At 44.2% G+C, this 25,873-nt stretch overlaps 1 protein-coding gene across 1 annotated transcript in view; it reads right to left on the minus strand.

Annotated features, from left to right (window-relative positions):
• Nucleotides 1-2,771: 2,771 nt before the first annotated feature.
• Nucleotides 2,772-25,873, minus strand: part of LOC144723286 (lysosome membrane protein 2-like) — a 29,318-nt gene continuing 6,216 nt past the window's right edge. The window contains exons 2-13 of the mRNA XM_078601894.1: nt 25,199-25,339; nt 23,771-23,928; nt 22,883-23,027; nt 20,704-20,907; nt 19,682-19,773; nt 17,586-17,705; nt 16,366-16,535; nt 13,515-13,633; nt 6,149-6,222; nt 5,388-5,439; nt 4,509-4,667; nt 2,772-3,874 (exon numbers count right to left, since the gene is read on the minus strand). Of these exons, the coding sequence (XP_078458020.1) occupies nt 3,842-3,874; nt 4,509-4,667; nt 5,388-5,439; nt 6,149-6,222; nt 13,515-13,633; nt 16,366-16,535; nt 17,586-17,705; nt 19,682-19,773; nt 20,704-20,907; nt 22,883-23,027; nt 23,771-23,928; nt 25,199-25,318 (1,446 nt within the window). The 5' untranslated portion in view covers nt 25,319-25,339 and the 3' untranslated portion in view covers nt 2,772-3,841. The remainder of the gene's footprint in view (nt 3,875-4,508; nt 4,668-5,387; nt 5,440-6,148; nt 6,223-13,514; nt 13,634-16,365; nt 16,536-17,585; nt 17,706-19,681; nt 19,774-20,703; nt 20,908-22,882; nt 23,028-23,770; nt 23,929-25,198; nt 25,340-25,873) is intronic.

The following is a 25,873-nucleotide window of genomic DNA, read 5'->3' on the forward strand; positions in this document are numbered from 1 at the left end:
GCACTGCTCAGGGTAGTGAAGTGTGGTCGAATAACCCCCCCATGATCGACACGGCACGAGGTCTTCATCCAGCAGCGGATTGACAAACGTCTGTCAATTGTTACGTAAGGAAAACTCACATTTTGTGCGAGTTAATTTTCTGCACAAAGGGCAACACTTTTTTTATTTTCTATTAAATTTCACAACACCGTGCATTCAGGAGGAAAAATATAAACATGAAAACATAAACTTATTAAAACTATACACGCAGAAGTTGGTCAAGTGAGGAGGTGAGCGACGCCTACTATGTGCAAGATGTGTAAACCGCCACCACATTTCAAAAATCAAAATACCCTTATGATTACACAATGTGGTGATACTGCATTGGCAGTATTAGAAAAGGACAATTAACATAACATTTAGACATTCGTCAATAACACTGTAGCATTAAAAAGCAAAGATCCAACGCGCAACGATTTGGCCATAAGAGTCGGAAGACTGCATTTGACAACATGGGGCGTCATAATTAGGGTGTTCTTTAACAGTTTCATTTATAAAAAATGTTTAACGGTGTGAATTCCTTGATATGGAACACTTACTTTGCAAGGTTGTCCAGTGACACAGTGCAAACGAATCCAACAAAGTTCAAACAAAACTTAAAACTACTAAAGTTTGGTCGAAACTGAATAAGGTGTCTAATTTGTTATTTAAAAACGAAAATATAGATTTTTTAACACTGATACCAAACGAGATCAACAGAAAGTTTATGGTTACAAAATAAAGATTGAGTACAATAGAGACCCGCAAAACATCAGTATGAAATGTTTTTATACGCCTGAAAATTCAACCTGCTTACACAGTGAATTATAACTGTTAAAGACCCCTTGTCTACATTTTCTTGCTGGAAATGGTCAAGGAAAGCATTCCCCCATTTTGCAGAGGAAGCAGATACATCTCTTGCCACACGAAACACAGATGCATTCTACACCGAGGCTATGCCCGATAACCAAATCCACTTGAACTTTATACTGGGCCTTCCGATTCAACGAATCCTCGCTTTTCGGGGGTAGAAATTAAATATTTTTGCATGCAGTGCATTATGGCAACTCTGGCAGCTGCATGTGGCCGCGTATACAACGTTGTCGTAACTGAAATTTTTATGACATACAAAAACGATCCCGCATGTGTATCGCGATTCGATGGATCCGTTTTTTTTTACGGATATGCCATCACACCCGACTTTACACACGCTGAGGCTGAAGCCGAGCAGTGGCTATTGAATTCAAGGTGGGTCAACGCCAGAGCGATGGGTTACGCAATCAAATCGCGCAACTTACAACACCCGCGTCTGCAGTCGTCCACGTGTAAAGTAAATGCGCTTGCAAGCTGCCGAGTTGCGCAAATGACCGCTCGGGTGTTCACCCGCCGTTACACTCGCATCGCCGGATGAACGGGCACTCTCAGAAGGGAACGAACACATTAGTGCGGGACATTCGTGGGGAATTGCCCCGGGGATTGCGCCCTCGAGTTTCACACGGGACAGGGTCCAAAGCCCCGTGGACAAGCGCACATCTCTCTAAGCGAGCGGGCATCTTCAACCACGCACTGAAATCGTCTTCATTTGGGCAACGCAAACCGTGCCGTACAACGCTCATCGGCGGTGATGTTGAGGGGACTCGGCATTGTCGATCCGAATATCCGTGATGTCATCAGTGATTTTTCTCTCAAGCCCCCCGTCCCCAATCCGCAGATAATGGAACGAACTTGCTGCGGCTCTACACTTACCATACGAAATTGTGTTCTTTAAAGTTTTGCTGGCTGGTTGGCTGGCTGGCGAGCAGGCGGGCAAGTGCGCGGAGATGATGTAACCTGCATCATCCACAGCGTTGCGGCGGGTACGTGAGTCGAGCTGACATTACGCCTCCCCCACCCCTCCACCCTGGCCGTGTATTCCAAACAAAATACGTGGGCAATGCTAAGTCTGCGAAGAGAACTACAAATAGACAGCCACTCCTCAATGCAGATGTAAAAAAAATGGGAACAATCGAAGCACGGATAGATCAGAGACCCTGCCCAAGTCCAATTGGTCATAGGGCAATTCTCCTTTTAGGGGTGTATCGGGGACAGTTGTATGCCGGTCAGATGGGTTTCAAGAAGCAGAAGAGAATCATAATTTGTTCAATATAAGTCAAAGGTCATACGACTGTGGACCAGAGGAGTTCTACTAGAATGCTACTCTTACGGAGCATACAATTTATATTTGTTTGATACAGTGAACAGCCGATGAAGTCACCGAGTTGCAGAGAGGTCACCAGATTAGAGAGTCTGAGCAGAAGTCACCTTACACGTGTAAGTGAAAGGGCTGCGTACGATAAAAAATGCGCAAGCATCAGATCGGCTATTTACACAAGCACGGCCACTCCCGTACGGTCCATCTTAATAACCATCGGCCACGCACTTCTCCACGTTTGCAGTAAATGACGTGGCGCTAAACTAATGAAGTCCATTCATCGTGGAATCTGCTTTACTGATGCAACCCAGTACCCCGATGAACGGGTTCTGAAGGCTGTTAAATCTTCGGACGAGTTTTGTTCTTCTTACAATACACCCCCAGCAGTGAAATTGGTGCCATGTAGCAAGATAACGACTTAAAGCGATTCAACTTTTTTTTTTATAATTCTCCGATTCTTGATACCCATCGGGCCATCATTGCCGAAACGCCCTAAAAGGAGAACTGACCAATGATTGCAGTGATGTGAATTATGGGTATATGACACTCAAATTAAACATCGTTTTTGTTAGCTCTTATTTTATCTGTCATTTAACGAGGTGCTCGACAAACATAGGTGGACCCGAAACTGATACAATGTGTATTGCACTTTGATAATATGAGCGAATAGAAAAAAAAGTGTTCAATTGCACAGACATGAAATATTAAACCGCTTACAAAATGAATGTGCACGTAGATCATTAGAGCCTTGGAGCCACTGGTACAATAGGCAAGCAAGTAGTAGAACACGAGGTCGGCAAAGAAACCAATTCTACAAGTTCAGAGCTAAACCCAACCCTATCAGCAGAGGTAGCCACAGTCTTCCTGCAGTGCGTGTGTCCATTGGGTTTAATAATTATCCATCACAGGCAGCAGCCTTAATAGGAGGCAGTCAAGGCAAACTAATAAGGGATTATACCTGGAAATATTACATTTTAGACACAGGGATTCTCCCGTGATGTTAAGGTTGCCAGGTTGAACTCCTGGCATGGCAGTTGAACCGATGAAGCGTCTTAAATCCTCATTTCCTGCCCACCCATCAGTATAAAAGAGCACACCCCATTCAGCTGATAGGCAGGTTACGTGTGTTGCAGAGTAACATGTGTGTAGCTACTCACACCCCTTCCAAGACGTCTGTCCAGCATGGAAGTGTAGGCCAAACACCCTCTTAGAGGGTATCTCTAGAGCTCCTTCTCGTGAAGGCAATTCTGCCAGCAGTGGAGTGTGCAAGATATTTCTCGGCTGCACTTTAAAATGTTTACCTGTGAGCTTTCTTTGTAAAGAAAAATCTACTGCCAGTGTCAAGTAAAAGAATGCAACGTTCTTTAAGTCTATCAAGGTGTGCGATGAGGGTTGTGGTTGTGACGTTTTGGTCAACGCCTTTATCCATCACTCCAATTTGCAGTAAATAACAACCCATGCAGAAGAATGCAGGGGAAGAACCCACTCAAAACTCCACACAAATCGGGAAAATGTTTTTGCATGCACACTATGAAAAAAAATGCATAATTATCACTGACATTTCTTTGTTTAAATTCAGTAGTTAGGCAAAGTGGTTTAATCTTCCAGACCGATGGACGGTGACTTAACACCTTAATTTGGGATCGGCTCATATTCGGATTGATTCTGCAAAAGACAAGTGACACAGAGGAGGGGTGTAAGTTAATTCATTCACAGCTGATTTTCGCCAGGCACAAGGTGAACAACTCAGCATTGGCCAGCAAGTGGGTATTCCTCTGCCAGTAGATGTGGGGGGGGGAGGCACTATTACTATGTGGCTTCCAAATGAAGTACTTTTCTAGAAATGTCTTACATTCGGCAATTTTCGACGATGACTTCAGCATTCATGGCCTACTCTTTTTCGATCTTTAGCATCCGAGGTGTAAAGAATCAAGTTCAACTTAATTTTTTAATCAGGCGAAAACGCAAGAGACCAGGTTAAGTCTCATTTGCAAGCATGAGTTGGGGATGCGTAACGAAAGATTAAGGAAGACATCTCTAAATATTATACTCAGCGGATAGCACAATACGACAATTAAGAATGTTATCATACTCCGTCCTTTACCCTCCAACTGGACCAGCGAATTTCATTACGTCATTACGCCACTTTTATTACTGCCCGCTAACCCCCCCCAAACCCTGCCCCCGTTTTAACGCTTCGTGTCAAGGTAAAGGGTTGAGGTTAGACAGTGTGCAATATGTGATGATAAAGATCACGTCTGGGCCAAGTGAGAATTTGCACTCTTGAGCCGTGAGCTACCTGGCCCTTCCTGCTCCAAGCGCGGTACAGCAGACCGGTGGCGACGAGCGCGAGCACGATGGCAAGGGCCAGGAGGACATAATGCAGGTTGCTCAGCAGGTGCACCTCCAGAATCTGGCTTCTCAGCTGCGCTGCAGAGTCGTCCTTAATCAGAGCGCTCTGCGTCGAGGTGTGGAGGGGTGCGGGGAAAAGGCACGCGGGGTCATTAAAGAGTAAAACGCAAAAGGTGGGAGTGCCGACACTTTACCCCACCACGCACAGCAACTTGCCGATCGACCAACCAGTAACGCAGGGGGGGGGGTAACCTTTTTTCTGCCAAGGGCCATTTGGATATTTATAACATCATTCGCGGGCCATACAAAATTATCAACTTAAAAATGAGCCTGTTATATTTGGTCAAACATTTAATTAACTCACCCCTATAATGTGATGGCTGGAACAGACCAAACGATTTCGCGGGCCTTATACTGCCCGCAGGCCGGACGTTCTCCACCCCTGCAGTAACGTAACCATTTAGAACTGCTTGGTGGTCAAACGAACACTTGTTTGTAGAACCAATGATTTCCATTAATCCAACTTTACAAATTCAAAGTGGATTGAGTGTGCAGCGGTGCTCATCTCCCGTTTACAGGCGGTGGTGGAAATTCCGCATTCCTATGGCAGGAGACAGTCTTTCCATTGCCCAATCACTGTTGACTTTCACGGAGTGGTACTAATGTTATTAACAACTGGAGCATGAAGCAACAAGTCGATCCCCAAACAAAAAATGTAACTCGCAACCTTTTGATTGCAATCCACGCGCTCTATCAATGCGGTACCCAGACACACGTTTCTTTAACACAGATTGCATATTGCAACATTCGACCAGGGATAACTCACCTCATTTATGAAGACAACAGGGAACAGAAGGGTCCTCACATTACCAGTTTGCCTGCAGGAAAAAATGAAATGCAAATAAGTCACAATACCAACAGCAGGACTGCAGAAATAATTTCCCTACATGCTTTTACTGTTGCATTCTCAATCGTCACGTTCACTCAGACATTCCAATTTGTCGCTCATTCCAGTGTCCACCCAAGCTCCCATACGAAAGCTGGTGGATGCCCCCCCAATTACACAAGTGATGAGAACCACAGCTGCTACCAATTGGTGAAGCGTACGTGCGTATGTGGGCAATTTAAACATTGTTCTACTGATCGGGCATTTCAACACAATGACACCAGATACATCAGCGGGCACAATTAGGGACCGAACTGAAAATGACGGGACGTGCCATTGCAAAATGTAAAGGCCAATTAACATGAGACTGCAATGAGGACGGGTCAACCTTGAAGCAGCAGCACTGCCAAACTGTCTGCAAGAGTCACAGCGTTGATTTTAAGTCGTTTGCGAATTTAATTTCGGGAGGTTCTGGGTAAGACTCTAAACGTTACGTGGAAAATGTTCAGTCTTCCGTGGTGTGAATCAGCAGTCATATGTTTCCCTCCCCCACAAAGGGGCCCCATTAATCGTACTTGGCCGAGAGAGAATCTGGTTTAAACTATTGAACTCGGAAAGCGGGGAATCGCCTGTGAACAGAGACACATGGAAATCGATTACTTATACGAGTCATCGTGGGTGAAAGTCAGTCGTGTACGTACAGAATGTTGGGAGCCTTTTGCACATGAACATTTATTTGGACTTTCTTCTCTGCCCTCAGAGGGAATCCTGTAACCTACAGAACAGAAAAGCGTGAAAATGTCAGTAGGCGGGGGGGGGGGCGGAAACGAAATCACCAGTGAGACTGTAACCAATACCTCTTGTGCCCGCGTTAAACACAGGTCCAAAACAAACAAACTAACCCTTGTGGTCGATGCCAACACCAAGCAAACAACACCAAACTTTGAACACGTTGCTCAGAATTGTTAACCTCTTTTATGATGAGGCCGGGAGGGTTAAGCTGTATTCGTTGAGCCAATTTACCTGCCAACTCTGCACAACCTGCAATTGCCGTTTAAAACTGCCGACTTTGCACAAGTGCATCTTCTTGATATCGTTTACACACGGGCAGTGCAAATACCAGTTAGTGCAAACAGAGATAAATTCCCCAAAAAGGACATCATTGTTAACTAAACTTCTTGTGGTCCCCTTGGTCATTTGGTCAAGGTATCTCCTTCCAGTGCCGTCTCGGCTTCTCTCTGGCCAGCGCTGCTCCATTGAACCGAGGTGGTTTCTATCCCGTCCAGCGTTTGATGTTTGACGTCCAAGCAGATCACGGTGTACCTTCGAGCGTCACCTCCATCACTCCCCTTCAGCAACTGGTCGCCATTCATCCCGGTGGTCGTGTGTCTGACATTATAATTTGAGCTCGTGGCACGCACAGTATTTGTTCACTCAAAGAGAGAATGACTCCGGAGGCGTGAGAGACCACCGGCAAGTGGGAAGGCAGCCAAGCAGGAAGGCAGCCAGCAACGCAAACACTGTATTGTGCAGTTTTAAATGCCAAGTGTATTTAGGATTAATCTACGAGTCAGAGGCTATGTTAAGATGTTCTATATATAAAAAAACTCCTGAATTTCTAAACATTGATGGAATAAGTTTCTGCTGTTTGTCGCATTTTGTTATGTTATTGTCAAGATGCAGATATAAAAAACCATAACAGCTTTTTAAAAGGGGTGATAATAATGTGCAGCCATTTGTAAATCTATGTCCATACTTCACCACTCTGGACAATGTGGGTTTTTGAATAGTTTGTAAGAAGCAGAAATAATTGCACTTGGGTAGGCCCGGTTGCAGCCATCATTCGTCACTGATGTCAGCCGTGACGAGGAATCGGAACGCAGGTCGCTGGGTTCATAAGCCGGCGCCAACAATCGCTCAAGCTCTGCAGTCCGCCATATGTTAAAATGTTTTCAGTCAAATTTCGATTTAAAGCTTTCGTGACTGCAGGGATTCATCTCCTTGGTTCTTTCGGTAAAGTCACGTAGAAGGGAAGTAATAAAATAATAAAAATAAAAATAATAAAATAATTCTCACGACGTTTCGGCCACAACGCAAGCAGCCGTCCTCAGGTGAAGACAGGTCTGTCGAGGCGACAGCGTCTAAAAGAAAACACCACCACGCTGTCGCCTCGACAGACCTGTTCTTCACCTGAGGACGGCTACTTGTGTTGTGGCCGAAACGTCGTGAGAATTATTTTATTATGTTTAATTTTTATTATTTTATTATTTCCCTTCTACGTGACTTTACCGAAAGAACCAAGAAGATGTTTTCAGTCAGTTGATGAGTTTACATGTGGGAGGAAACCGGAGTGCCCGAAGAAAACCCACGCATGCGTGGGGGAAAATACCCCATCCTATATGGATGAAACCACACTTCAATAGGGATTGCCCGTTGGTACGGCTCTTTTAGTACACACAATCGACAGGCAGTACAAGAATGGGATCGCATAATGCGCATGCACGATGCACATTAATTACAATATAAATAGCTCAAACGGCAATGGATGCCCATTGTCATTTATTAATTAATCCCCCCCCCCACTTAGCTCAAGAAGGGCACACAAGTGTTGTCATCACATCTACCCCTCTATTTAAGGAATGAAACAGGAGGACTTCTCCACAAATCTGGCTGTTGCCTGATGAAGCTAGTTGTAATTACTGGCGAAACGTTGTACTCAGATTGCAAATGTTGTGGCTTGACTCTCCAACACACCGGTGTGCTTTACGTGACAAACCTTATTCATTGGCTGTGTCGGTGGTCGGGTGTTTAACGACACATTTATATATTTATGCGATCTAACCCAAAAAACCTGTATTATGGATGAATGAAACAGATTGGAGTCCATATTTTTTGCTGTACTGCATTCTCCTGGCAAACCAGGGCATGGCATCTGCTCGATGCCCACAGGATCAGCATGGTTGGTAATGTACAATGTGAAAGAAGATCAACAAACGTGCATACAAGAGTGCTTCACAACATTTGTTCGATCCACCAAATATCAATTCACCAGTCCTGGATTTCAGGCATAAACCATCACCACCCGAAACATTGCAGGTTCCTGTACTTTACCTGACTCGGAGCCCTGTATTTATTGTGTATTCCAGATATTTATCGAGCATACAGTACTGCCTTTTAAGCTGGAGTCGTGGTGCAGTGGATGTGCACTGCACTATGAACCCAGTGGCCTGCGTTCCAATTCCTCGTCACAGATATCATCGGTGGCGAATGATGGCTGCAACAAACCTAAGTGCAGTTACTATCGCTTTGTACAAACTATTGAAAAACCCACATTGTCCAGCGTGGTGAAGTATGGACATAGGTTTACAAACGGCTGCAAATTATTATCACCCCCTTTTAAAAATCTGTGATGGCTTTTTTAAAAATGTCTGCATCTTGATGATAACATTAAAAATGCGACGAACATCAGAAAATGATTCCATCAATGTTTAGATATTCAGGAGTTTTTTTTCTTACCCCCATAACATCTTAGCACAGCCTCGGACTCGAAGATTAATCATAAATACACTTGGGACTCAAAATTGCACACCACAGTATTTGCATTGCTGAAGTCATAAGCAGTAAACAACACTTGTCGATAAACTTCCTTATTGTGTGTTGTCAGAGGATTATGAGGGATCGATCAGCAGTTACTTAGGAACAATAAATGACTGTGACCCAAGTACACTGGGGACTGTGATTCACCGCCTGTAACAACACTCACGGACTGCACCTGTTGCCAATAATCACCCCACAGTTACGGAGAACAACTATCTTCTCCTGAATTCACGTTTGCCTCCAAACACAAACGCATATGACTTGAGTTAATAATTCACGAAAAGTGTGCAGTGCAACGTCACATATCCACCCTTATGAGGAAGCCAACGGAGCTATGCACTGTTGAATCCAAATCGAAAACTCATTTCTTTAGAACTGCTTTTTGTGTTCTCTTTGGTGTCCTTACCCTGCGCACCTCCGATTAGCACGGTTGGCTACGTACGGCGAGAAAGAAGTTCAACATACACACACACATACTAATTGACAGCCCCGAACCCAATGCAGTCATTTCCTATATATGTTCACATTTCCGACCGGGTCACACATCTGCCCACAACTCAGTCCCCCAGCGAGTCGGATGTCGTCGCTTGGACTCTAAACATCGAGCACCGTGGCTAATAGATCCCACAAACTAAAGTAGATATCCAGTGCGAGAAAGTTCCCTCGGAAAATAATTGTGAACCCATCAATGTGGCACAGAATCCATTTACATGACCCCCGCAGTCACACGAGGATGCTACTACATATATCACAATGTTGAACCAAGGACAAATTTTGGATTAATTGAATCACGAGGGTGCGTGAGGTGGGGGGGGGGATTGAATAATTACAGGCATATTAATACTAATCATACACAGGATATTGTAGTGCATTAAATTCAACCAGGCTCCGTCACGGATATGGCAATGGGAGGCACGCATCCCCGCAGTGGTTAGCCAATGGTCGACGATGATGAATTTTCTACTGTATATGTACACGCAACAGTGATATTTTGCAACATTTACATAAAATGACAGTTACACCATTCACAAACACTCCCGATGGGTATTGGCGCTTAATCGGTTCTGGGTGGACATGCGAGGGTCGGGCATGCGAAGTGCCGCATCGTGATTTTAATCAAATGGTTTCAAAGGCAGCTGCATTTTGTAAACGAAAGTCCTCTTCAAACATTGTCGTTCATCCTTAAAGGTTTTACGGACGGGGATCAAGGACAATGGTCTCAAAAATAGGAGTCATCTTACGTGGAATTCTCTTTGCGTAACTATGCTAATGTCCATCAACCACTAGTGCTGCTAAAATGGTTTGTGGTGTAAGGACAATTATAGTTTCTGGGCAGGGCTGGGGGTCCAGGAGTGGGCCCTGCACCACCACCAAATGTCCCTTTGGTACCACCCAAGTTAACTCTCCTCAGCGGTACATCACTGTTACGGTGAGCCCCACCCCCCAACACTATACCTCCGCTGCCCCCCCCCCAGTTCAAGAGGAGCTGGAGCCGGGCCTGGTTTTAGGTGTCAAGGAGGAAGCAAGACAAACACTAAACAACAGGACAAAAAAACACACCGAGGCAGATTTTTGACGACCTCAGCATCAGATACCCGAGCCTTCGTGACCTTACAATCGTGAGACATACAACGTATTCCGTAAAAGGTTAAAACTCCACTCAAGTTCACACAGGCAGAGGGCCATGCCTCAAACGATGCGAATGATTACGTAATAGAGCACAACAAGCAAATGTATTTTAAAAATGTTGTTTTTTTACTCCCTTATCTTGTTTGTGAGGCATTATCTAGGGCAATTCGTTTGAACGAGCAAACGATCTTCAGGCAAGTGACATTAAACTCAAATATTGTTGCATTTATTTAGGCAATAGCCGCATTGTCATCTGATTCACTTTAATGACATGGAAGTAAAAAAAACCTATGGATTGCCCCACGTTATCCCAGACATGTCGACCTTCTGCGTGACTCTGCTTATGTAATCCATGCACATTTAATTGAATTCATGGCTGCAAAAGAGGCCGATCAAAGTTGAGAGGGTGGTGTTCATTGAGAGTCTGCCAATATATTTCTATCTATACCAGACCAGATATACCGAGTCTGTCTATATTTTTTGGAAAGGCCACCAAAATATATATTATTGGATTATAATAATCAAGTTTCGTCCACAGCGGTTGCATTTTTTTTAAAGCACGGTTTCTAAGCACAGGCTCAAAGGTCCAAGATGCCAGGAGGGCCAGCAACAAACGCCACTCGTGAAGGTGTACTATATTAGGGAGTAATCCGTTTCTCGAATTAAGAAATGTTATAGAAACGTGGGAAAAGAGACAATGGGAAGGCATTCCAAAGTCCAGAGCGTAAACGGTTAATTGTCAATGTGACTCAGGTAATATTTTAAGAAAATGGTGCTGGTCGCGTTGAAATTTCCAGGCGATATGTTCCCTTTACAGAACTGGCAGCTCCCTTTTGTGAATTTAATTTTGCCCTCACGAATCCTCCCATCTCAGCGGCGACCAAAGCAACGCAAGAAATCCTCCGTCTCGGCGTCGCGCAGGCGACAAGCAGCCGCCCGCCGACCTGGGCAGAGACGGCCGGCTGCTTAGGAAGGCCACGCGGGGAAGTGTACTCTGCACCACCCCCGGTGAAAAGAGCGGTCGCCACGTGCACACCCGGGCCTCGCGTGTGAACGTGCGCCGCGTGTCAGACGCCGCCCCACTGACATGTCAGATAGGCACTGCCCACCCCCTAAATGGCAAAACACCGTGGGCCAGAGTCCCTCGGACTAATCTCACGGTTGGAATCGACACGCTGAGTGCGAGTGTGGCTGGCTACGGCTATTTATCGTTTACGCAGACAATCGACACTTTTTCAATAACAGAGGCAAACGATTCAATCTGAAAAGGGACGCTTGTGTTGCGACCGAAACGTCGTGTTTTCTTTTATTATTTTTTCTATCTGCGTGACTTTACCGAAGGAACCAGAGAGTATAGATTCCTGCAGTCACGAAAGCTTCTAATCAAGATTGATTCAATCTTACTTTTGTCCTGCACAAAAGAGGGGAGAAAAGTGATAATAAGCTACCCAAGGATCAAAGAATATTTGTAATAGTTTGGGATATTTTTTGAGTATTTGGCGGCCATCAATTTCCACGTGACAAGCAACTTCGTTGAGCTTTCATTTGTGGCCAGGTCGCTGCTGAAAAAGAGCTATGTAGCTCAGTGGGCGTCACCTGGTAAAATAAAAAATTGTTTAGTTTAATATATGTTAACAATGGTGGTCTTCAAAGCAAATATTCCTGGTGTGTCAAGGGTATGCATGTCTCAGGAACCGGTATTTTTGCTTTGTCACGATGTATCAACATTAGGTACGGCCTCCCCATACTCTTCTGACATTGTATTCATTATAGCCACGTAAATTACCAAATAACTATGAATATACCAGATCAGGGGAGGGGTGTGATGGGGGACCCACACACACTCGGACCAACGGACATAAATACTGTACAGCACAGGACCCGGAAACATGCCTACCATAAGTCCTTTGCAATTGTTGGTCTTTTCAATAACACACACGTACATTATACACGATAATACATTTACAGTCATACAAATACAAAGATCCCCCTTATAGGCTTTCAAAGACTATAGGGGCAATTGCTGTAAGCAAACACCAACACAGCGAGAGGGTGAGTGGCCAGCACCACGCCCGACGTCTCCCCAGTGGCGATGTTTACACACCTGCACCAGGTACTCATTTGAGGTAAAGTCGACCTAGAAGAGGCCCAGGACTGGTTCATATAATTGTCACGGGTGTTGGCCACGAGCGAGAATTGAACTCGGGCTCCCAGGTTCATAGCACAGCGCGCTAACCGTTGTGCCACCGCTCCTCACATGTACGTACACGTATACAGTAACAGATTGCTGCTGCTGCTGCTGTTTTTACATCCATCTCAATTAGTTCAGCAGCTAGTTGAACTTTTCAACTCACCAGACAAGGGTTCCCCTTTTTTATCACACAAGTAAATGGCCTGTCCTATAGCATCGTTACCTAACACTCAGCTGACACTCACCTGACCGTTGCAACGCATTTCACCAGTCACCTGACACCGCTCGCAGTCATCACCTCACGTGACCCTCACCACTCAAGCGTTTGGACAACATAGCGGAATGTCCATTGAGATTCAACGTCTAAATGTTAAGAGCAGGTAGGCGGCGCATTGGCAAATTATAAAAAATTATCAGGTCAAAGGTAACATTTTTTTTATATCTGATGCACAGACACTACAAAGCACAAGCTTTCAAATGATTCCTCAGTCATTTCAAGTTCGTAGCACGGCCTAGGACAGATTCTCCAGACCAACGCGCAAGCAGGCTCCCCCCTTATTAATACAGCTAACGCAACGTAACCAATTGTCGTCCTCAAATACGATTCAAGTGTGTTCCCGCAGAGATTTTGTGGGCTGCGTCATGCTTACGGGCTCAATGTCGAGGAAGGTCTCGTGCTTGGCCTTGTCCGGATGCATCCCTTCGATGGCATCCACGTACGCGGGGTCCGCCTCGTAAAAATGCGGCGACGACAGGAAGATGGGAGCCCCTGTGCCGCAAAACGACAGGGTAAGGCCCACTGAGCTAGAAAGCTATTTTACAGAAGCGAGCTGGCCACAAATGATCGCGTGGAAATTTATTTCAGCCAAACACCCCAAACGCATGTTGATTCTAAATGTGGAAGACCTGGAGAAAACTCCACCCCCCACCACGGGGAGAACATGCAAACTACAAATATATAGGCGTCAGGGTCGGGATCGAATCCACGACCTGCTATATACCAGGCGAGGTAGTTAACATCTCGCCACCGCAGCGCCCTGAAAATAGTTTTAAGAAATCCTTCATTTCAAGATTAAACCAAATCTGAACTTGCTACCTCATTTAACTTGCCAAGTTGGGCGCCTGCAAGATATCTGTACAGTGTGGACGAGAGTTGGTGAAACAGATTCAAGAGGGTCTCTCTCTCGAGCTCCCTCTTTCAGCCTGCAGTGGTGTGAGCAAGCAAATGGATGGCTGGCACCTTAACCTATTACCACAGTATTTTACATGTAAATTGTATTTTCGCGTGTAAGGGTGGAATGTTAATGCAGATTCATGAATACATTTCGAGTCACCAGTAGGGATCAATATTTTTCAATCCAAATAATATTTCAGTGGGTTCAGGTATCCCCTGCAGCCACTCGAGGCACCACCATTCACCACAATGTTTCATAAAAAAGTTTGATTCTTAAATCGATACCCGACCCTGAGTAGAACAGAGATAATGTATCAACTCTGGGAAGGATGGGGTGAGGGGGGAGTGAAAAGTCCAACGTCTATGACATATATACATCTGGAATCTGTTATTTGCATATTTATTTAAATCTACTTAAAAACTTCGATTTTGTTTCATGTCTGCATTTTCTCCTTTGAGTAACATTGACTGATGTGCAATTAAATATTTTCACTTCGGTCTACCTAAAAACCTGCCATTAATGTATATGTTGAATTTCTTTCACACTATACATAGGCAACCGTACTAATCAGTCTCAATGGCGTCTTAACTGGTTATAAATTAAGTGAACCGATATTATTTTAAACCATATGCATTACAGCATAATCAAGGTTAAGCTTCGATTTTTTTTTTGCTCAGGATTGGTTATGAAAGTCATTAGTTCGCTTTCACTTTGCAAGTGAGTTCTTGATATAATCGTTTGTCTTCGGGGAGTATTTACTGAGCGACAATAGGATTACGTTCTATGCCGCACAACGGCCAATGTGGCCGGTTTGCCATTGGGCAAGGCCTGAATAGCAACAAGATTTCGCTGTAAACTAATATTTGTATTGGAAGATCTTTAGGGGAATTACAACAGCCCCCTGCTACAGACAGACAAAACCGGAGAGAGCTAATGCATTTACACCAGCAACCTTATTTGGAAAGCATAGAAAGATCAACAAGATTACATTTCGATTTAAAGCTTTCGTGACTGCAGGGATTCATATTCTTGGATCTTTCGGTAAAGTCACGTAGAAGGTAAATAATAAAATAATAAAATTTTTACATAATTATTCTAAAATGAAACATCATATTTATTATTTTATTATTTCCCTTCTACGTGACTTTACCGAAAGATACAAGAATACATTTAATTGTGGATTCTCTAAAATTACAACTGAAAGATATTTTCGACTTCCAATATCATCGATCCACTGTGTGGGCACCCATTGCAGAAATGCACGTCAATTTTTTTTGTCAGAGCACCTTGTTCGTCAGCCAGCGACGTAACAAATTCCCCATTAAGTGACTAGATCTGTCTCTCGAAGCCCTCGCAAGCAGGCTGCCCCTTATTGCTAAAAACAACAGCGTGCTGTGCTCATTGCATCGATACTCTCAACTTCTCGTCCAAAGAGACTCATTAAAAGAACATTAACAACAACTATCGATGGCTGGACAATGGATTTCCTTAAAATCAGGCAAGTGAGATGAACAACCCGCCACCTTCACTTGAGCCAGGGGGGCAGTCAAGACAAACGCAGCCGGGTAGAAGTAAAGTGTCTGGCGTCCCCTACTGGACGTACTCAGTATTAGTCAAACGGGTACAGTGGAGGTTTTTTCCCCTTTTTTTCTGGCAACAAAACAGGTGTTAAGATGTTAAAACACCAAACTGAAACCTTTTACAAAGAATCATGTCTGCATTAACGACAATGCTTGTGGTCAGAATGCAAACAAAAAACATACTCTGATAATATATGCATTGTCCTTGAAACTGATTGGTCCACACCAGCTAATGCAGACATGATTCCTTGTAAAAGGTTTCAATTTGGCGTTTAAACATCTTAACACCTGTTTTGTTGCCAGAAAAAAAGGGGAAAAACCTATTATCATATTTTGGTACTGGCAAAGGAGGTCCCATGATGGGTACAGTGTAGTTGTGTTGAGCGTGTGCGAACCCAGGGCTGGTGCGATAAGGCAATATGTATCGTACGATATAATCGTTCCTCCGTTTTGCCAAGCGTCGTAATGTTTCACGATTATCGTTGCTCATTTTATTTCTATAAACATTGTATTTATACTGATCTATTATTTCTCAATTTCTCTAACAACAATGAATGTATTCCTATTGGAAACAGAGCAAAGTAGAAAAACCATCAAAAGAAAAATGCCCAATACAAATACAACTTAGCTGTGGGAAACTTACATCGCGATGATCGCCCCATCACAGAAACTGATGCGGGCATCACCAAAAATTATACGGCGGCAACGCGAGTGGCATCGCAGGTGGTCGACGGGCAACAGCTGACCTTGCTTGCAGACGCTGATGTTCAGGACACCCGAGCCGGGGCAGTGGAAGGGCGTCGTGCAGAAGCCGTGGTTGGCAGTAGAGTTGGCGAAGACGCTGGCCGGAGTGGTGAACCTGTAGGTGTTCAGCGCCTTGACGGGCAGCTCCTTCTCGAAGGAAACGTAAACGGACCTGCAGGGGAAATGCACATCGCGCACGAGTCGGATGAAATGTAAAAATATGAGTGTCAACCACGTTAATGTAGAATATTTGTGTTGTTTGTCGAGAGATTGATGAAAGAAAAAGAAAACAAGTCCGGATTAGACACTGACAGAAGGCAAATGCAGCAGAAGAGATGATCAGATGACATCACAGAGCTTGGAGGCCACTACGAGACAGGAACATGAAAGGCATGGAAGAAAATGGGGGAGGCCTTTATCCACAATGGGACGTTGCAGAATAACATCAACATCAACATGTCTGTTGACTCAAGTATGTCACAATCAGAATCTTTAATTAGACTTGCAAGAATCCGATGAGCTATTAAGCTCTTTTTCACAGATGTCCAGTATTTTCAAAGATATCAAGTATGTTAGTACTTATTCAGAAGTTTTGGAACACCCATTGCTGGAAAGCAGAAATAACTTGGCTGAGAAGGATCCTGGCAGTACCGATATTACATAAGGAAATGAGACCCAAGGAAAAAGCTGGGCCAGCAACAGACTTTAGTGCACCACGCTGGTCAATACCGGTCAAGTATAGATGTATGTTGAACTTATGTCGCACCGTACACACCCAACAGTGGTAATCGGAGGTGCGGCTAATCGTAGGTCAGTGCGATTGAAGGGCGGAAGGTGAACCGTGGGAGCAGAAACAAGTATAGTACAATAAAGGGGTTAGCTTCAGCGCCCTCTGCTGCCCACCACAAAGCCCTGAAGCCTTTAATGACCCGATAGGCATGGAGCTCACCCATTCAAGCACTGTCCAGGCTCAAACCTGCTTAGCTTCTGAGAACTGACAGGCACATTCTAGGCGATTTGGTCACAGACACAAGCAATTCAAGTTCTATATTATTCGTGTTTAGAAAACTGTATATTTTTTTTATTTATAGAACCCGATACGTGGCGATGATGATGATGGCCACAATCATTATCATTATTGTGAAGATAAACATGATAATTCTTATGATTATCTCTTTGCAATCTCTCGGAAACAAACGTGCACCCATGTGAGCACACTTACCTACAGAGGTCGGAGGAGAAGAGGTAGAGGATTTCATTTTTGTTGATCAGGGGATGGAAAGTGGATCCGTCCGTGCCGTTAATCTTGTTACACGAGTCGGTGGTCCACCAGTTCAGCGAGCTGTGAGGGAGAGAGCAGCGATCATTTTTTTTAGGTAAAAAAAGAAGTTTTTTTATGCGAATTTTTCTAATTTGCACTCAAAATTATAAAATAAAAAAAATTTATGATCCAAGAATTAATGAAATTTATTTATTGAATAAGAGTGGGTGGTTTCCTTACGATGTAAAATTTTGTATGCAAGCCACCCACTTGTATTTAGCACATCACATTTGATTAATTCTGGGGTCAAAATAACGTATTTTCTATTTTTGAGCACAAATAAAAGCATGTACATTCAAAAACTTGCTTTTTACCAATTTTTTTTAATGCAAATTTAATCTTGTAAAAATTATTTGTATACGTAAATATTCATTCAAAGATCTCAATCCAGAGAATAACAAGTTCATTATTGTTTGGATAAATGTAATATATTTTTAATAGTGCCATAATTTTTTTTTTTTAAACACCAAGGGGCCCAGGATCGTCGGGATATGGATGGATTCTTTAAGCAAAATCTTGAACGGACACGCGAGTCGACGAGACTGTACAAAATGTAAGCTCATTAGGCTTCGTAGTTTAACGCGTAGGCTTTGGTGACCAAGATGATTCATAATAAAGGTTTTTCGGTTTGATCGCGAAAGTATAAATGCGTCCTAACCCTCCACCGCCGGACACAGCCAGCAAGGTTTGTGACGTAAACAACGCGCCAATTAGTTACTACTTCAGCCCACCGGTGTGTTGCGAGAGTAAATCCACAACATTTACAACTTGAATACGACACTTCACTGGTAATTACATCCAGCATCATCGGGCGTCAAAGATTTGAAAGAATACAAACAGACAACAGGGCAAGTTAAATAAAAGTGCGTAAAAGAAATCAAGAGCAAACATACCCGTCAAGTCCTGAACACGGCGTAGTACTGCACGTCAATATTAACTATTCTCCCTCTCGCAGTACGATGAATTGTCATGATACAAGGTCGTGATTTCGACTCATTAACAAAAACATTTTTGTTCTTGAGGTATTGCGGTGAACAGAGGGATTTACTTTTCGATTTAAAGTTTTCGTGACTGCAGGGATTCATCTTCTTGGTTCTTTCGGTAAAGTCACGTAGAAGGGAAATAATAAAATAATTAAAATAAAACATAATCAAATAAAAAAATTTCACGTTTCGGCCACAACACACATAGCCGCCCTCAGGTCAAGAAACAGAGGTGTCGGAAAGACAGCGTCCCAATAAACACCGCCAAGCTTGGCAGCGTATATTTAAGCTGGGTCTGGGGAGGAGAGCGCCTTGACAAAGGAGTTTACATATCAACAACGGAATTAAGCATATTGATGGAAAATGCAGATATGGGATTAGTCACTCATTGTGGAATGTGTAGGTGGTGGGGGGGGTCTCAAAGTCATATTATGCTAGTGTACTATGTAGGATTAGCAGTGATAAAGGGAAGAAGTAGGATTAGCAGTAATAAAGGGAGGGAAATTTTTATCGTAAGGAGCTGCAGCAGCCAAACCACCGCGTATCAAGCTCGTGCATTACGTGGGTAACAAAAAGGAGGGGTTTACGTGAACCAATTACATACAATGTACATGAACTGAAAAAATCGATTCTTACACGCACGATTTGATTTATCGCGAGCATAAATATAAACCTTGATGCATAAATCAATAAAATGACGAAGATTTTTTTCAGGGGCGTCCTGCATTGGCAAGTTTGGATATTTCCCTCAATGAGTGTTTTTGTTTGTGCGAGGCAACTGGAGTAGCTGAGCAAAGGCCACGCACACACGGGGGTGACATTCAAAGCTCTACACACATACAGATTTAAGAATCTATAGCCGTGCTGCTATTTTCTGACTGCCTCGCAAGCCCAAGCTTACAACACCTTGGGGTATTCGCAGTCTTCCATCCAAGTGCTCAACGGGCTCAAACCTGCTTGGTGTCTGCGACCCGATTGAGATCGGGTGCATTCAGAGTGATTTGGGAGGCTTACCTTTCCCCTTTCCACAGAGCGATCTTTGAAAAATCTGTCGACTTATTCTGTCCCGTGTGAAAGAGGTAAACACCATCAGCAGAGCCATTCATCTAAAAGGAGAGAACCACTTTAGCACAGCTACACCATGGTAGTAAATAAATAAAAGGTCACGAATCATCGAGTTTATGACGGGTCACCATCATTTTTAAAAGTTTTTTTTAATTATTTGTTTTAAGTTTTAGACTGCTTGTACAAAATAAAATAGCATTGCATATTGAAAATAATACTAATAAAAGTTCACTAAATTAAATATGTAGGTACGTTAAGAAAAATTTGCAGCGTACGTAGCCAACCATGCCAATTGGAGGTGCAGAATACCGCCACGGTATAACGGTTAGAGTACACTGGACTTACCATCCAGAGATCACCATTTCTACCTCCTGGCCTCTGTCAACTCGGCATAGTAAATGGGTACACAACAGTGAATTGACGGGTCGCGTGCGATGAGGAATCGTATTGGTACTCCCACATGTTCCAAGACATCTGGCCAGCATGGAAGAGTAGGCCAGCATATGGTAGGGGTACCCTCTAGAGCTCGTGGCAAGTATAGGCCCTTCCACTAGCAGTGGCATGAGCAAGTAATTGCAGGGCTGCACCTTTACCTTATTTTACCTATTATATTAACCCTTTCCCGTTCCGAGACGTTTGCAAGTTCCAGAGTGGGTCCCGTTCACTGCCGATTCTCCGGAACGCGCAAGCGGTTAGTGTTCATTTTATTTAAAGGCATAGCAGCGCCGCTGTCTTTAAAGACATTGTACTCGCCGCAGAGGATCTGTCGCGACACGACCGCACTCTACGATAGCTGGCGCCAAAACAGGGCCACACGCCCTCCCGCATGGTCTTTTTACCTCCGATTCCATTCCGATGACGTACGACATACAACATCGGAACGAAAACTGATGATGTACACGTACGTCATCGGAACGGAACGGGAAAGGGTTGGAATGCACCATCTCGCTCAGTGTAAGCGCACGGCTTACCCCGTAGAAAAGCCCGAAGTTTGGGTTGACAGTGTCGACAAACTTGTGGATCTGGGCAAGGATGGGGTCTTCGTATCCCCAGAGCAGCTCGTGGATGGTGCGAGACTGAAACAACGTCTCCTTGTCCATCATGGCCACCATGCTGAGGATTACGTCCAGCCACTTCTGTGGTAGGGAGCTGTGCCTGACCATCTCCACCAAAGTCTGCAAGGGAACCACGCCACACGCACACAGAAACACGAGAACGCTCTCCCACGTCTCCTTCAAAGACTGCTGCTGTCACGAGTGCTTTGAGCAAGGAGCTATTAAGGCTGGAATGCAGCACAATGAGAAGGATAATGTGGCCAGTACCCCACGCCTGACTGCCTTCGTCTCCCCAGTGCTGATGTTGACTCACTGCATCACGTGCTCATTTTGATGCAGAGTTAACCTTGGGGAGGAGGCCAGAAACTGGTTGCGATAGCACTCATCAATGATGTTAGCGTGGGTGGTAATCAAACAGCTTGTAAGCATTCTTGTCCATCACGAGATTGTCACTGCTGCCCTACAGTGGTTGTATAATAGCATAATCCATTCTTAGGAAGGTCACAGTACAGGGACTCCTCTACTTACGAACGAGGTAGGTTCCAGAGTTCTGTTTAACACGTAGGCTTTCGCGACCAATAATATACATAACAACGGTTTTTGGGTTAGATCGCACAAGTATAAATGCGTCGTAACCCTCCACCATCCGACACAGCCAGTAAGGTTTGTGACATAAACAACGCGCCAATTAGTTACTCCTTCAGCCCACCGGTGTGTTGGAGAGTACTCAAATAGTAAATGTTGTGGATTTACTCTCCAACACACCGGTGGGCTAAAGTAGTGACTAATTGGTGCGTTGTTTACGTGACAAACCTTACTAGCTGTGTCGGGTGGTGGAGGGTTAGGACACATTTATACTTACACAATCTAACCCAAAAACCTTTATTCCAGAGGTCTGTTTGTAAGTCGATTTGTTCACAAGTCCAACTTAACTCCTGTCGATTCCAAACAGTGTATGGCAAGTACACTAAACAAAGGAAAGGGGCTTTAAAAGTTGTATAATCTCATAGAAATGTAGATGCCACTGGTTCTTCATGTTCTGCAGATGTAGACGCCACCACCGCCATCTACTGCGTGGCGGTTGAATGTATGACTGTCGGTCTGAGCAGGCAACTGGACATCCGTACAAGTGAGTTCGAAACTCTAAAAGTTCGTAAGTCGAATGTTCGTAAGTAGAGTAGTCTATGTAGTTCTGATCAAGTTCAAATGTCATATGGTGGTACATAACTCATCGTCAATACCATCCACTCCCAGGTTCCGTCCGGTGAGAATGAACCCAAACTCGACTCTGTATGAAGAAGAAAGTGACTCAAGTGTATGAAGAAAGTTACTCAAGTGCTGGGCCTAACAATTACACATCGTTATGAATATAGAAAACAATGACAGCAGTATTTCAATGCAGAAATAAAACATGAACACACTCAGCTTTGTTAAATATGCGGCATTATTTATATCACTGGCATCACGAGTCACATTTCAACCAGATAAATGCTATTTATTTAATAATATATTTCTTTTCTACAACATAAATAGAATCAATAGTTTATACATCCAAACACCTATCACAGATAAACAACAATAATAATACTTTACATATTTTTTTCAACAAAAAAATTAGAGAAAACAGATATGATGAGAAAGAGTAAATGGGTTAAATGTGACAAATTCCATTCATAGCTGGTTTCTAATCAGGACTTTGTACATCAAACACGTAAATGGATGAGAAAACCAATTATCTGTACATAGCGCATAAATCATAGCACACCTATGTCGGTGAGCTGTTAAGAAAAACAATTATGCTTTGGAAACAATAGGCCTCTCAGCTTATATGTAAAAGCATATACAAGCAGAACTCTGCTCTGTGTCTGCTCAAAAATGGATACATGTTGAAGTCCATCAGCCTATTGAATAAACAATTTTTTAAATAATTTTTCTCCTACTTCTCAATAGTAACTGAGTGCACACTTATTTAAATCGCATTAAAGGATTAAGATAAACTTCATAAGACAAGTCTGGGGAACCAGTTATATAAATGATGGCATCATATATGCGTGTTGAAACTTTGCCGAGGCGAAAATTCGAGAATTTGTCTTACCATGAGTGGAACGTTGACAGTGGTGATTTTGTCTGTCATTGGGTCTCCCACAGACTGTTCAGGAACCAGCACGTAAGACTTTGGCAAAGTGGCTGAAACTGTGTGATTTTCGTAGAACACAATCTCTTGCCTGATCCGCATCTCCCTAATCACACACACACCACACACAAAAACAAACTGACATTCGTGAGTGTCCTTCGCAAAAAAAAAAGTGGTCGGATATGTTTTGTTATTATTTTAAACACGTAGTATTATAATTTTATGTATCCGCAAGACGAACATTTGTAGGTACGGGTCGGTCAGAAATCAGCGATTGGCTTGCTCGTCGTATTCAATAAAGCTTCATTACAGTGGGCAGTGACAATGACATTTCACAGGCATTTAAATTTGCCCGCAATATCCCTTCAATGGGGAGGTGTTGCAGGGTGTGTAAGGTAGGATGAACAGGTCGGTTAAATTTGGTGCCAAAAAGTGGCTGTGCTTCGACCAAGCATGACATTGCTATTCCATGGCTGTCGAAGTTTCATGACACAGGAAATCACGGTCTCTCTCACTCGGCCGTCCCCGGACGGCTCGCATTAACGCACAAACACACGCTGAAGCACAATTGATCACACCTCGCTGACCCAAACAAATTCGGAGTTAACGATACAATGATTTCGATTTAAAGCTTTCGTGACTGCAGGGATTCATCTTCTTGGTTCTTTCGGTAAAGTCACGTAGAAGGGAAATAATAAAATAATAAAAATAAAACATAATAAAATACAATTCTCACGATGTTTCGGCCACAACGCAAGCAGCCGTCCTCAGGTGAAGAACAGGTCTGTCGGAAAGACAGCCTCTCAATGAGATACAATGATTATCGACGATACGTCACGTGCCACTGACCGGTAGGTGTAGGGCCCACGCTCTTGCACGAGTGGCTTCTCCCCAGCGAGCACCTCCTTGGGATTCACCAAGTGGAATAAGGTGAAGCTCAAGTAGATGTCTGCTGGGGGGTTCTTCCAGTTTTCGTAAACTGTCGAGTTCAGCTTCAGAACCACTTGCTGCAAGTTAACGGTTTGCACGCGGCACACAACGAACATGTTCACTTCTGTAAAATTTAGAATAGACACGTTGATATGGTTGTCATAAATAAATAAAGGCGGTCTACGTTTTACAACGGTCCGATAAATGACGGTCCACATTTACGACCGATTTTAAGACGCAGAAACTTGATTTATGACGCATCTTCCGACATGACTCCGAACACATTTGAATAGAGTCAATCTAGTGTCCGATGTGACTTGGCGTGGAGTTATTATTCTCAAGTGTAACAGTGGATTTTTACCTTTTAAACCCTGTTAAATATGGTCGATAAAAGGAAAAAAACACACCAACAAGTGATGTTTCTACTGTTTCTACCGTTTATGGGAAAACAGGGTCCGGACCGCCTGTACTGTACGTGGCTCATGCCCCACGCAGTGCCCATTACGACGATAAAGAGTGGGGTAAAGGTAAAGGTGCCATCGTGCCACTCCCTGTCCACGCCACCGCTGGCAGAGGGGAAGCACTACAGAGTACCTCTAGAGCAGAGGTCAGCAACCAAAACAACAAGAGCCTTTGTTTGTCAAATTCGGTATAAAAAAACCCCTCAATATTCCAAGACCTCATCGGGAAGCCCCTGGAACCCGCTAGTGGGTTCGAGAAGGGAGGCGCGGCCAGAGCGGAGCCAGGCGGTGCCGACTAGAATAAAAGCAGCGGAGAGCGGAGCGAGGGCTCCAGGCTGCCGGTTCTGGGAGTGGACTCGTCTCGCCGTCGCTGTCATCTTCGCTGTCTTCGTCGCTGCCGCCTTCACGCGATAGTTGTTCGGCCGGACAGTTGTTGGTTGTCTCGGTCAACGCCGTCGGTGCAACGCGGTTAGGGTTGTGTCTAAGCCGGGCTGTACGGCAATGGGAGCGTGGAGGAGGCGATCCTGGGTGTGAACGGCCGAAAGGTGTCACAATAAAAGGTGCCTCCTGCAACTACCTTGTCTCCGACTTGTGCTACACTACATATGGATAGATACACCCCTAGCCACAGGAACGTGGAATCCCCACCACCAGCTCAACGCTGTAAAGAGGAGGAAATAAGCACCGTCTCAATGCTCATTTGAGCGAGCAAAAAAAAACACCGAATTAAACTTTAGACTTATATATTAGACCCTTTAACGGTGCTGTTTGTTGCTGGCCACTTTACGTTTTTGGGTCTTGTCTTAGCAAACCGTGATTTATAACAAAACAAAATAAGAAGAGACTGGCTACTGATGATGATGACCAGCCTGGTGATGGCTCTCACCTCCTTCACCATGCTGTGGGCGAGATTGGGGAAGACATTGAGCGCGAAGAGGATGACCCAGGTAATGCCGATGCAGACGGCAGCGGTGCCAGCACAGATGGATCCTTTCCCGCACCACATGGCGGGCGACCACCACACCAGCTGTGTGTGGCAGAGCAGAGGAACCAGGCACAATTTAGTTTTTTTAACTAACGTGCTGGGTTTTCTTCCCCCTGCCCAGCGGTATATACCGTTAGTCATCATGTGCATGACCTGCACAGCTGTGCAACGTGCCAAAAATACGACAGTTAGCCACCCGCCCCCCTTTTGCAATAGACAAAGGTCAACCCCCCTCTGTAAAAACAATTCGCTAACCCAAACAAGCAAAGTCATGTGAGGCAGAGCAAACGACATTTGTTCTCCTTCCTCCATACCTCCGATTAGCACGGTTGGCTACGTACGGTGCGAAAGAAGTTCACCATACATACATGGGGGGGGCGATGTGGTGCGTACTCCACGCCTAACTGCCTTTGTCTCCCCAGTGCTGATGTTGACTCACTACATCAGGTGCTCATTTTGATGCAGAGTTAACCTTGGGGGAAGGCCAAAAAGTAAACTATATTTGTTTTACTAGGTAAGGCCCACTAAGCTGCATAGCTATTTTTCAGACGCGACCTGGCCACTAATTACAGCTTG

Source organism: Lampetra planeri, chromosome 17 (assembly GCF_965212315.1).
Source record: "Lampetra planeri chromosome 17, kcLamPlan1.2.h2, whole genome shotgun sequence".
Taxonomy (NCBI): Eukaryota; Metazoa; Chordata; class Hyperoartia; order Petromyzontiformes; family Petromyzontidae; genus Lampetra; species Lampetra planeri.